Raw genomic sequence first — 12395 nt, 5'->3', positions numbered from 1 at the left:
GAGCAATGTATGTACCATCTTTCATGTTATCCGTATTCCCTCACCGCCCCCTCTATGAAGTCTGTGTCAGATAAACACAGTCCCACACAATGAAGATGTTGACAAGCTGTTCTGCACAAGAACTGAAAACAGAAAGTAATGATGGGACTAAAGCAGGAGAAGTTTTACTGGATATGAAAGGAAAAAAATTTCTGTGGATAAAAAGACAATACACACTCCATATTCCAAAAGAACATTCAGAAGACAATTTATAATTACTTGGTGGAATCTTTATCTGCAAACCTCTGAAACATATATATATATTTTAAATCTAATAATTACACAGGACTAAAATTCAATACCTTTTACTAGATGGCTAGTAGAAGAAAGAGGCCTGATACTATATTCAATTAGTTTCTAAGGCACACAATTTTTTTTTTAACACTTCAATATTCTGGAATCAGAATGTGTCTTACAAGCAATGGCAAGTCACAGCTGAATTGGCAACATTTTTTCTTAGTGACATAAAATAATTATAATGGCATCTTAAATTTGATGAAATATATTATCCCTAACACATGTAAGGTGCCATCCTGTAATTGAAGAGTGGTTCTCATGAACATGATGTGGTAGTATGCATACATGCATGCACACACACAATCAATTCCACTTTTGGCTTACTTTCAAAGGAAAACAATCTTACTTTAGATACTGAAATTTCATCTCTCACATGTTATAATTCACTAAAGTCTAGGCTTTTTTTTACTTATGATCTTCTCTTTATCAGAGTATAAGAACACTTAAATAGCTCCTTATTTCATAGATTTGACCATATCACAGAATCACGTCCCTCAAAACCTAACACAGTAAAAGTTTGCATATAGAAATTATTTTATAAGGCAGATATTCCTCTGATCCTTCACAGCAGCACCCTTAAAGAGTCCTCCAGTTTTAGAAATGTGAAAAAGGAAATGGTAATCATCTAACAATAATTTTCAAGAGGCAAAGAGTAGCCCTAACTCTTTAATATTCTGGGGAAAGAAGAGGGGCCAGATATATTAGTTCAATCACAAATGGCCAATAATTTAATCAATCACGCTGAAATCATGAAGCCTCTAAACACCTCCTCCCTCCACCCCTGCAAATGGGGGATTCAAAGAGCTTCCAGACTGGTAGACAAGGATACATCCGTGGAATGGCAGGGTCCCCAAACTCCAAAGGGACAAACACTCTGTGCTTGGGACCTTCCAGACCTCATCCTATGCATCTCTTCCATCTGGCTGTTCCTGAATTATACCTTTTTTTTTTTTTTTAAGATTTTATTTATTTGACAGAGAGAGACACAGCGAGAGAGGGAACAGAAGCAGGGGGAGTGGGAGAGGGAGAAGCAGGCCTCCCGCGGAGCAGGGAGCCTGATGCGGGGCTTGATCCCCGGACCCCAGGATCACGACCCGAGCCGAAGGCGGACAGACGCCCAATGACTGAGCCACTCAGGTGCCCCTGAATTATACCCTTTTTTATAAGAAACAGTTAATCCAATAAATAAAATGTTTTCCTGAATCCTGTGAGCCACTCCAGCAAATTAAACCAGAGGAGAGGGTCACGGAAGCTTCCAATTTATAGCCAGTCTGCAGCACAGATGACAACCTGGACTTTGGATCTGTGTCTGAAGGGGTGGGGAGAGGGTGTTATGGAATGGGGCCCTTTACCTATGGGATGTGGCACTAATTCCAGGTAGGTAACAGTGCCAGAGCTGAGCAACTGAGTTAAACTGTAGGACACCCAGCTGGTGTCTGAACACTGCTCGGTATGGGCAAACTTCACAAACATCTGGTAGTCAGCGGTACCAGCAGTGAAGGGCTCTGTGAACAGAGTGTTGAGAGTAGAGGAGACACACAGGGGGAGTGTTTTTCTTCTTACATTATAGTATACAAAGAATATAACTTTACAAAGCTTATTATTATTATTAATCTCTTACACTTCTATTCTTTTCTGATAAAGGTGTCTAATATCTTTGTTACCATAATTCTTCCAATAAAACTTCATTATTTCACAAAAGGTGAAAAAGGAGGACACAAAAGTTCCTAGATGTCCACTTATAATCAGATAATCTAACAGTCCCCCACAGCACAGAGTTTTTTCATCTTATATGAAGATGCCGTATCTTTAATAAGAGAGGATAATTATTTTCTAATTGACAGTTAAAGACAACATAGCAGGAAAACATACTAAAAGCATCACTACACAAATACCTAAGTATTTTAAACTATCACTTACCGTATAAGGAATATTCTGCTTCCTGGCCTGTGTCACTCTCACTGGAGGTTGATGTGAGGCTGGTAGTTAAAGTATTACTTAAGGACTGACCAACTGATAAAACTGTTGTTGCTGTGGCTACATTGCTGCTGCTAGTCACACTGGATGTTGACATTGTCACTGTTGATGTGGTACCAGGTGTGGTCAAATTGGGGAAACTCTGAGCACCCATAAGAGGAGAAGCTAAAGATAAAAATGAAGCAAATCAGTACAACTGGTGGGATTGTATAAACCTAAGAAAAACTAGGTTATATATTTAGAATAAAAGAATGAGATCATGAAACACTAATTATTAAAAGGCTGAAAAGCAACAACTTTGGGAACCCAACTGAAATCCAACTAAGAATCCTTGTTTGTATAGCACTGTTATTTTTCAAAAAATTAAGCCTTGTTTTTTTTAAAAAGTGAAACAGGCAATGCACTAATTCCCAATGACATTTTCCAAAGGAATTTCTTTAACCCATTAGCTTAAGTTAGAATTAAATGCCTTCCAGAAGCTAGTATCAATTTAGGACCTAAGGCAAAGTTAAACCAGTGTGATGCTCTGATTTTAGTTGACCATGACAATATTTAATAGTCATCTATTTCCTCATGCAGCTGAACGTAACCATTTATCTTAGAAGAGTGAAAAATAGAAGTGTGTTACTGTTTTTATCCTTTCAGATTAAGAGGTTCTTTATCACACCTGATCTGAATTCTTAAGAGATCATGATTCTATAGAACTTAACAACAGATTCCTGAAGTGCTAAATCTGACGTAGTTGTATGTAACATGGTTAATGATCTAGTTAAAGACTGCAGCCAGAACCCACTGACCAAGAAACCCTACTGTGCATCCCTCCAAGTGGAAAAATCATTGGGTTCCATAAGGAAAAGCTCACTTACTTGCTGTGCTCATCACATTCCTCCCCAAAGTATTAGTGTTGTTATCACTGCTGCTTCGGCTTAGATTCATGTTGTTCGTGGCATTAGTCCGTGCTATGTTTGCCACTCTCCTTACAAAACTCTCCAAGCTAGATGTTTCTCTTGAGGACAGATTAGGTACACTTGCACTAGAGCTCATAGGGGCCCCAGCAGCCAACAAAGAACTCACTGACAGTCTGTTACTTGCTGAAGAGCTAAGGGGTCGTTGTGAAGCTGCTTCTTTATTTGTTAACTCAGACACTGAACTAACATCAGGAGAACTAACACTAACGATTCCCATGGATATTGCACTAGACTCCCCAGGAGTGCGAACAGAACTATCAGGGCCTAGCTTTCTTTCGGCATTTTCACTTCCCGTTTCCGCTGTTAAGGTGCTGGTGCTTGCACTGGAAGATGACCCTACTTCTGTTTGAGGGACGTTTTCAGCAGATGAAAGAACAACAATTGGTTCATGGACATCAGCTCCTGAAACTATACTGTGTTCCATTACAATTTCTGATCTCCGTTCCGTTTTGGTCGAACCCAAGCTGATGTCGCTGCTACTGGCCACGCTACACACAGAACTGCTGCTTCCTTTTCTACTTGAGGAGCCTGCAGCAGCAGAGGTCTTGTCTGGACAGTTGTTTTTCACCAAGCTGCTCCATGATTGCGTTGTGCCTGAAACAGTGGATGAAACAGGTTTGGGTGATGCCACTGTATCAGGGTCGTACCCTGGTGCAAGCTTGAGGTCAAATTTTCCTTCTGCGCCCATACGGTAAGAGTTTGAGCCACCAGCATCCCAGGTGACATCAATCCAGCCTGGAAAGGGACAGGAGTTTGTGAGACCCGGCAGAAAGCAGAGAGGAGCGTGTCAGACAGTAGCTCCACAATATGGGATCAGCTTTTCATCAGTGCTGAACTTCTCTGAATTTCTATAGTCATTTAAGGTCTGCCAACTAAAATTAAATTCTTCCTTTTATGTCTCTTATTTCTGAACTGCATGCTCTGCTGAAATCTGAAAACAATGTAAGGGTCATATTTACATCTATTGGGGTGTCTTTTAAGGGGAAGAACTGTTAAAAACTGTAAAAAAGACTGATATAAATGGTGAAATACTACAACTTCAGTTAAGTACAGATGAAATCTAAATAAAAGGTTTTTTAATTGCTAAATGTGATTATGTGGTCGAATGTTCTTTTTAGAAAAAAGTTCTGACTTAGCATTAATTTTTAAGTTTGGGCTAAATTCTAATAATTGACAAACAAAACATTCACATATTACTGCACAAATTTTAGGTCACCAGCTCAAATAACACTAAGTTAGCATTTCGGTTGTGTTCTCAAAGTTCAGTGGTTACTTGGTTTTCTTATGATTAAGTTTAATATATTTGAATAAGCACAGAAAATTCTAAAAACAAAATTTTTAAAGTATTGCTAGGCTCTTTATTAGAACCTATAAGCTAAAGCTAATAATGTGCAAAGAACTAATGAACACGATATTCAATGTATATTTACTTGTACTTGTAAAACAATACTTGTGCTTTTTAAAAATCAGTAATTAATTTCCAAAAGCCATAAAACAAATTGCCTATTAGAATGGAAAATAATAAAAATTTTACAATCTTAGTTTAGTGTTATAAGCTAACTACTTCAGGGAAAAACACAACATATAAAAATATATGTATTTTTAAAAATTTAACAAACCTTTATAAAGTTTGAAAGTACTTCACCCATACACGCAGGTACTCCATGCATGCGCACACACACACACAACAAGTTCATATATATTTATGATGAAGCTCAGAGGGGTATAAGTAATACTGAATTACCTGTGGGAATTATCTGCATAGGAGTTCTATGAGAGGAAAACTAACAGCCCCAAATCTACATAATCTAGTTTTGATGAAATTTCAATTGCCCCCATTTATTCCATATGCTGAAATAACTTCTAAAGAACCAACATTTAACCATCTCTTCTGCAACATGGAATAGTGTGAATAAAGGAAAGGCTCAAAAACATATACCAATTCCAAATAAAAATAACACTTATACTGCATTAATCACCCCAAAAATATACTGAATTTACTCCATAGCAACCAAGATCTGTAACTGTATGCTCATCTGTTTCACTCAGAAGGCAGGAAATCATACTTTTTTGGTGACCATTGTTTACCTGAAATCTAACAAAGTATCTTTACATAGTAGGCACTCATATTTGTGGAATACACGAGGAAAAAAAAAGGGATATTCCCACTGACACACAGATTCTTTAGAAAGGAAAGATATTTGGGGCGCCTGGGTGGCTCAGTCAGTTAAGTGCCTGACTCTTGATTTCAGCTCAGGTCATGATCTCAGGGTTGTGAGATCGAGCTCCACGTCGGGCTCCACACTGGATGTGGAGCCTAAGATCTCTCCCTCTCCCTTTGCCCCTCACCACCAAAAGAAATGGTTGGTTTAGGGGTACCTGGCTGGTTTGGTCAGTGGAGTGTGTGATTCTTGATCTTGGGGTTGTGAGTTCAAGCCCTACATTAGGTAGAGTACTTAAAAGTAAAATATTTAAAAATTTGGGGGCGCCTGGGTGGCTCAGTCGTTAAGCGTCTGCCTTCGGATCCCAGGGTCCTGGGATCGAGCCCTGCATCGGGGGGGGAGGGTCCCTGCTCCGTGGGGGGCCTGCTTCTCCCTCTCCCACTCCCCCCTGTTTGTGGTTCCCTCTCTTGCTGTCAAATAAACAAAATCTTTAAAAAATAAAATTAAAAATTTTTAAAGAAAGAAAGAAAGAAATGGTTGGTTTACTTTTGAAAGCTAAGCACTGTCTCTAACATAAAGGTTTTAAAATAAGACTTAATATGAATGACCATGTTGGTCAGCCAAAACTCTGAAACCTCCACATTAGTCCAGTCAGCAAAAATAGGCTTTTCTGTATACTAAATTCTAAAATTAAGAATCCCATTTTCGCAGGCAGTCGCTTCAGCTGACTCCAGCCTGAGAAAAATAAACTACATTCATATACCCCTAACTAGCCCACACACTTAAAAGCCAAAACAAACAATTTAGGGGAAACAGAATATTAACTAAGTATCATTAAAATGTCTAAAAACATTTAAAATTTCTGGGTTGAATGGTACTACTGTCCTCCCAACTATTACAGGTTTTTATGAATTTTGGCAGTCACATCTCTGCTCATTCACTGTAAACCTGCTATAATGACAACAATTTGCAGTTACGGTATAACTATACAAGAAATGCATTAAGTAGTAAGGTGATACAAAGAAGAGAATCTTAAAAACCATAAAATCAAGAATGTATTTAGGTAAATAAATGCCTGTATCACACAGAACATGAATATATTAAGATACTAAGTGTTAGTCATTCTCCTAAGCCCTATCACCTTTATTACAGCTCTCCAGATGTTTGGTTTAAGTTAAGAATATGAACATTTTACTCCTTTTTGTTTTTAACAGCAAGGAAAATTCTTAAGAACACACTACTGGCTAGGCAACTTATCCATTAATAAATCAGCCTTTTGCATATTTATAAGAAAAAAATTAGGCATTTTAAGTTGCTTCTGGGAATTTAAGAGCAATTTATTAAATAAGTGGGTATGGACTTCTCTAAAATCTACAGCATCAAAGGTTTATAAAATGAACTTGATTTAAATAACAACCCTCACCTTATAAAATATCAAAGTTTAAAATCCAAAGAAAAGCTAGTAGACTGAGAAACGTTATGAATGTTATTTTATAATCTATTAATAAACGAAGAGGCTATAATTCTTGTTCTGTGCTTTATTAAAAAGTAGTTACTAAAAATGCTAATGCTTTTTCGTCTACATGACTTATAAAAGAATAAAAAATTACTGCCTGATTCCTATCACGCTAACAAGAAAAGCATAAGAAAATAAAGATCAATGAAAACTTATGAATAGACCCCAAAAAAGCAGGAGAAAATGTGTCTTTAGAGTAGTCAACTTATACTAACTTATTAATCACTAAAATATTAGCAGTAAGTTCTAAATCAAAAGAGAAATTAAAAATTTCCCTTAATTCTAAGTAAATGATTTTTCCATTTTTAATGTGAAATCAATACAGTTCTACTACAGAGTGCTGGGACATTTATACAATTTGTAAACTAACCAAAATAACAAAAGAAAAATACTTTGTTATTTAAGTACTCCATTTCTACACTAAAAATGCTAAGTACCTACTCACCATTATGCAGTTCCCCTGTGACGGTACCTTCTCCCTGTGGGCTGCCATCCTGATCTCGCCATTTCCAATCAAGGCCTCTGATCACACGAGCCCCTGGAACCATGTATTTCAGAACCTGGGAGCGAACTAGACGTCTTTGTCTTCTAAGATTAGCTTCTGCTTCCTTAGCTGCTTTCCCTATAAAGTAGAAATTCAAGAAATATAAACAAGTCACATTTTATAAAGAGAACTGTTCCATTAAGTTAAAACCCTGTTATCATCTCTTTACCTAGCTGGTCTTCACATACTCCATTTACAGTGCCATAAAGTTCAAATCCAGATAGTGACAGGTAGTGGGTTTGTCCACTAGCATTCTTCCCCATCTGTTTAATTCTCACATGTCGCCACCCTTGTTTCTCATCCTTTGGTGGATCAAGAGGCCAGGTTGCTGTTGACCTGTGAATGTGTTAGGGAAAAAATGGTGTAATGTTTTAAAACAGATGAAAAAGATATTTAAGGTGGGGAAGATTTTTTACATAACAGAGACCAATGGAAAAAATAAACCAACTTCCACATTCAGGGTGTTATGGAATTCCACAGTCTGTTACACAAGAATCAAGATATCAAAGAAGAAAATCAGCCATCATTAAAAATGAAATGTTTAAATGTATACGACTGGCTCATAATTTTAAATGATTTTTGACTAATAAAATCCAAAGAAATAAGACAAGAAATTTTAAGAGTAACAGTATGCTTGAGATGAAAAAGATTTTTTAAAATTCATGTGAAGTTTAAAATGATATATTAAAATATTAAATTTAAAGCATGAAAATATTATTAATCCAAATATTAAGGAGCTCCCTCCATACTACATGAAATGCAGAAATTAATTTAACTCCATGCCCTATATTCCCCTCAAAATGTGCCACACTGTTCTATTAAAACTTAGAGCTAAAATTTTTAGAAATATAATACTTTTGGGGGACCTGGGTGGCTCAGTTGGTTGAGTGTCAGACTCCTGGATTCAGTTCAGGTTGCTATCTCAGTGCCATGGGATCAGCAGCATTGAGCCCCGTGTTCAGCATGGACTCCTCCCTCTCCCGCCCCCTCTGCCCCTTCTGCATGCACACTCTCTCAAATAAATAAATTTTTTAAAAGAAATATAATACTTTGTTTTTAAAAAAATATGACCAATATATAAAATTTAGGAAAAGAGCATATAAAAATAAGAAAAATTTAAAAGTTAGCCATAATTCTATAACCAGCAATAGCAACTATTAATTTGTAGAAAATACACATATATCATGTGCGTACATGGGGAGTTTAGTATGCTATATATACACATATCTACCTATGTATCAATTTCTTTTTAAATAAATAGGCTCAGTGTTCTAATGTTTTATCTAAAGCTGTTAAAAGTTTTGGTCAAATTAATACCTAAATTATAGTAGCAAGTGAATTTTTAAGATTTTATTTATTTATTTGACAGAGAGAGAGACAGTGAGACAGGGAACACAAGCAGGGGGAGTGGGAGAGGGAAAAGCAAGCTTCCCACGGAGCAGAGAACCTGATGCAGGGTTTGAGCCCAGAACCCTGGGATTATGACCTGAGCCGAAGGCAGACACTTAACAACTGAGCCACCCAGGCGCCCCTCAAGTGATGTTTTTAAAAAGAAAATCTTGGGCGCCTGGGTGGCTCAGTTGGTTAAGCAACTGCCTTTGGCTCAGGTCATGATCCTGGAGTCGTGGGATCGAGTTCCACATCAGGCTCCCTGCTCAGCAGGGAGTCTGTTTCTCCCTCTGACCCTCCCCCCTCTCATATGCTCTCTCTCTCTCATTCTCTCTCAAATAAATATTTAAAAAAATAAAAAGAAAATCTTGCTTCAATATTTCACAAAGAAGACAGCTCTAAGAGCATACAGTTATAAAAATAAACAAAGTTCATTACTGAATTTTTCAATTTGCAAAGACTCCTCAACTAACCCTGGTTCATTGAGACTGCAGTCATCAACATGGGTATACAAAGAAGTCCAGTTCTGTCCATCTTTGGATACCTGGAAAACCCAATTTCTCAGTGCAGACCTTCCATAACCACGAGCATGACGAAGTGTATATGCTGATGGTACCACCCAGAGACCCAGATCTATGGCAAACCAGGCATTCTTATCATCATTGCTATGACAATTTAAAGCTGAATTATCACGACTTAGTATGTCTTCTAGGCGGCCATAAGGTAGATTTCTTCCTTCTGACGATGTTACTACTACAAGTCCATAAGCAGCTGGATTTACCCATTCATATGCAGTTCTAAATAAAGGAAAAAAAAATAGCAGTTAACACTATTAAAATAAATGCCATTTATTCATACTAGCTTTTTTCACATAAAATCATATTTTTAAAATCCTAAAATTGACAATTTATATATTTTTTCTTCATAAAAAGTAAATGAGATAGTGTTATATTTAACCTGTAATACAAAATTCCTTAAACTGTATGATACTCAGATTGGTTAATAATTTTATTCTACTACCTAGAATTTTTTTTTCAGGTGAATATTTTCTCTCTACATTAAACAGCATGACTTACTTGGCATTTGTCCCAATCCAGTAAATGATTCCATTTTCATCAAAATCATGCTGGTGCCGAAATATAAAATTTTGGCCTTCTCTTAATTTCCGAACAAAAACAAATGAAGATCGGTCAAAATCATACCACTGCTTTGCTACCTATACCAAAGAAAATATGAAGACACTCACCTTAATAAGGCTATTTTCAAATGCAATGCCCATTTTTTCCCTATCCCTTTAATGTGACTTATTTTTTTAAGAGTTTATTTATGAGAGAGCAATCGCTTCTCGGCCTTTTGGCTAAGATCAAGTGTAGTATTTATGAGAGAGCAAGAGCAAGCAAGTGAGAGAGCACGAATAAGGGGGTAATGAATAGCGGCACAGGAAGAGGGAGGAGACTGCCGGCGGAGCAGGGAGCCTGATGTGGGGCTCAATCCCGTGATCCCTGAGATCACGACCTGAGCTGAAAGCAGCTGCTTCACTGACTGAGCCACCCAGCTGCCCCAATGTGACTTATTTTATCACAACAAATACTCATTAAAGAATATTTGGGAAAAATTCCACAGCGGGCTCCATGCTCAGCAGGATGGCTGCTTCAGATTCTCTCTTCCCCCTCTGCCCCTCTTCCCGCCGCACATGCACTCTCTCTCAAATAAATCTTTTTTTAAAAAAAGAATATTTGTGGAAAAAACAGAAAAACGCAAATTTCTACAACCAAAGTACCCCACTATTAATATCATAGAGTATTTCTTTACTCCATTATCTCAACAGACAGGGTAAAACAACATCTGATCATACTATACCAAAATTTGTTTCCTTATTAGTCTTTATACATTTTAATAGCTACACAATATTCAAATCAATGGAAATAATTAACAGCTTGATATTCCTTTTATTGACTGGCATTAAGGTTTTGTTCATGATTTCAGTATTACAAATGTCTCTAATAAACACCTTAATGAAGAAAGCATTTGTAGTGCTTAAAGATTATTTTCTTAGTAGAGTACAAAAAACAGAATTACAAGGTCAAAGAGCATTACCATAACTCTGCAAACATACTTCCCCAACTACTTTTCTAAAGGGTTTAAACCCCATAGCAGAGAATGCCTATTTCACCACGGCCTTGCCAGAAACTCACCATTTTTAAGAGATACTGTTCTAGAGATTCAACTGTAGCTAAGGGTTCCATCTTCAACATCCTGCCAGTCCTGTCTATCAATGCAGTTTCACCAGGTGCACGTTCCAACCGAAATCTTAATCTTCTTGTAAGTATCTGTGCAAAAAAATGATAAAACTGCTTCAGAAAGTACCTCGTTTGTCTCTTAGAACTGTAAAAATGAGAAAGGTTCTCAATAGTAATTGAAAATTATAAGTTACAGTAGAACCACTGAAGAAGGATCAGTGTTTGTTTTCTATTAATTTTTTTTTTTTTTTAAAGAACCACTGGGGGCACCTGGATGGCTCAGTCAGTTAAGCGTCAGGCTCTTGATTTCAGTGCATGGAGTGATCTCAGGGTCATGAGATCAAGCCCCATGTCAGGCTCCACACTTAGCACGGAGTCTGCTTGTCCCTCTCCCTCTGCTCCTCCCCCAGTTCTCCTCTCTCAAATAAATAAATAAATCTTTATAAATAAATAAATAAATAAAATTTTACAGGACCACCAGAACAAATGATACTGGCTTTCAAGAAACAAAGTTGACATGGTACTTAGAATTTCTAAACAACTTCAAATACACATGGTTTAATGAAATCGTAAAACACTATAACAGAAGGTACTGCATTCCTTATAAGTTGCAATTTTCCAGGTAAGTTATGAAAAGTAGCTAATTATTTAGTTAATTTATTCATTTTTTAAATCATTTTTTAAGATTTAATTTATTTGACAGAGAGAGAAAAAAAAACACAAGCGGGGGGAGGGAGGGGCAGAGGGAGAAGCAGGCTCCCTGCTCAGTAGGGAACCCAATGGCAAATTTGATCCCAGGACCCTGGGATCATGATCTAAACCGAAGGCAGGCGCTTAACTGAGCCACCCAGGAGTCCCTAATTTATTCTTTTAAAGATAGAATATATTAAATAGTCTATGGCTGGTAAACTTTTTTTTAGGTAGGTTTTATGCCCAATATGGGGCTCAAACTCACAACCCTAAGATCAAGAGTCAAATGCTCTACGAAATGAGTCAGCCAGGCACCGCTATGGCTAATCAACTTTTAAAAATACACGATAGCGTCCAATCCAATCCATTTTATTAAGCAAGTACGAAACTAGCAATTTTAGGTAGTATCATTGCTGTTTAAATCTTCACTAATTCCTATAGATACATAATCAAATACTTACATGGGCATGTGGGTAGAACTACCCAGAGGACACATTACCAGCCTTCCTGTCTTTTTATCTTGCATAGTCTCCTAAAATTGGTGAATAAAAGATGCTGATGCTCCTAGGGCTG

General features: G+C 37.1%; 1 protein-coding gene across 8 annotated transcripts in view; it reads right to left on the bottom strand.

The window, feature by feature from the left end:
• The window catches only part of HECTD1 (HECT domain E3 ubiquitin protein ligase 1), an 88315-nt gene that overhangs the window by 22529 nt on the left and 53391 nt on the right, over window positions 1-12395 (bottom strand). For 4 of the 8 annotated variants that reach the window (XM_088024650.1, XM_028114901.2, XM_028114898.2 and 1 more), the window contains exons 20-26: window positions 11088-11222; window positions 9969-10108; window positions 9366-9689; window positions 7673-7839; window positions 7405-7581; window positions 3180-4016; window positions 2257-2478 (exon numbers count right to left, since the gene is read on the bottom strand). In XM_088024650.1, the coding sequence (XP_087880776.1) occupies window positions 2257-2478; window positions 3180-4016; window positions 7405-7581; window positions 7673-7839; window positions 9366-9689; window positions 9969-10108; window positions 11088-11222 (2002 nt within the window). The remainder of the gene's footprint in view (window positions 1-2256; window positions 2479-3179; window positions 4017-7404; window positions 7582-7672; window positions 7840-9365; window positions 9690-9968; window positions 10109-11087; window positions 11223-12395) is intronic. The other 4 variants (XM_088024652.1, XM_028114900.2, XM_088024651.1 and 1 more) reach the window with 1 other exon arrangement.

Source organism: Eumetopias jubatus, unplaced genomic scaffold (genome assembly GCF_037043125.1).
Source record: "Eumetopias jubatus isolate StellerSeaLion01/CBP00866 unplaced genomic scaffold, mEumJub1_p1.0 scaffold_7, whole genome shotgun sequence".
Lineage (NCBI taxonomy): Eukaryota > Metazoa > Chordata > Mammalia > Carnivora > Otariidae > Eumetopias > Eumetopias jubatus.
Note: the sequence above shows the minus strand (reverse complement) of the source record. Positions and strands in the feature narration are given on the sequence as shown.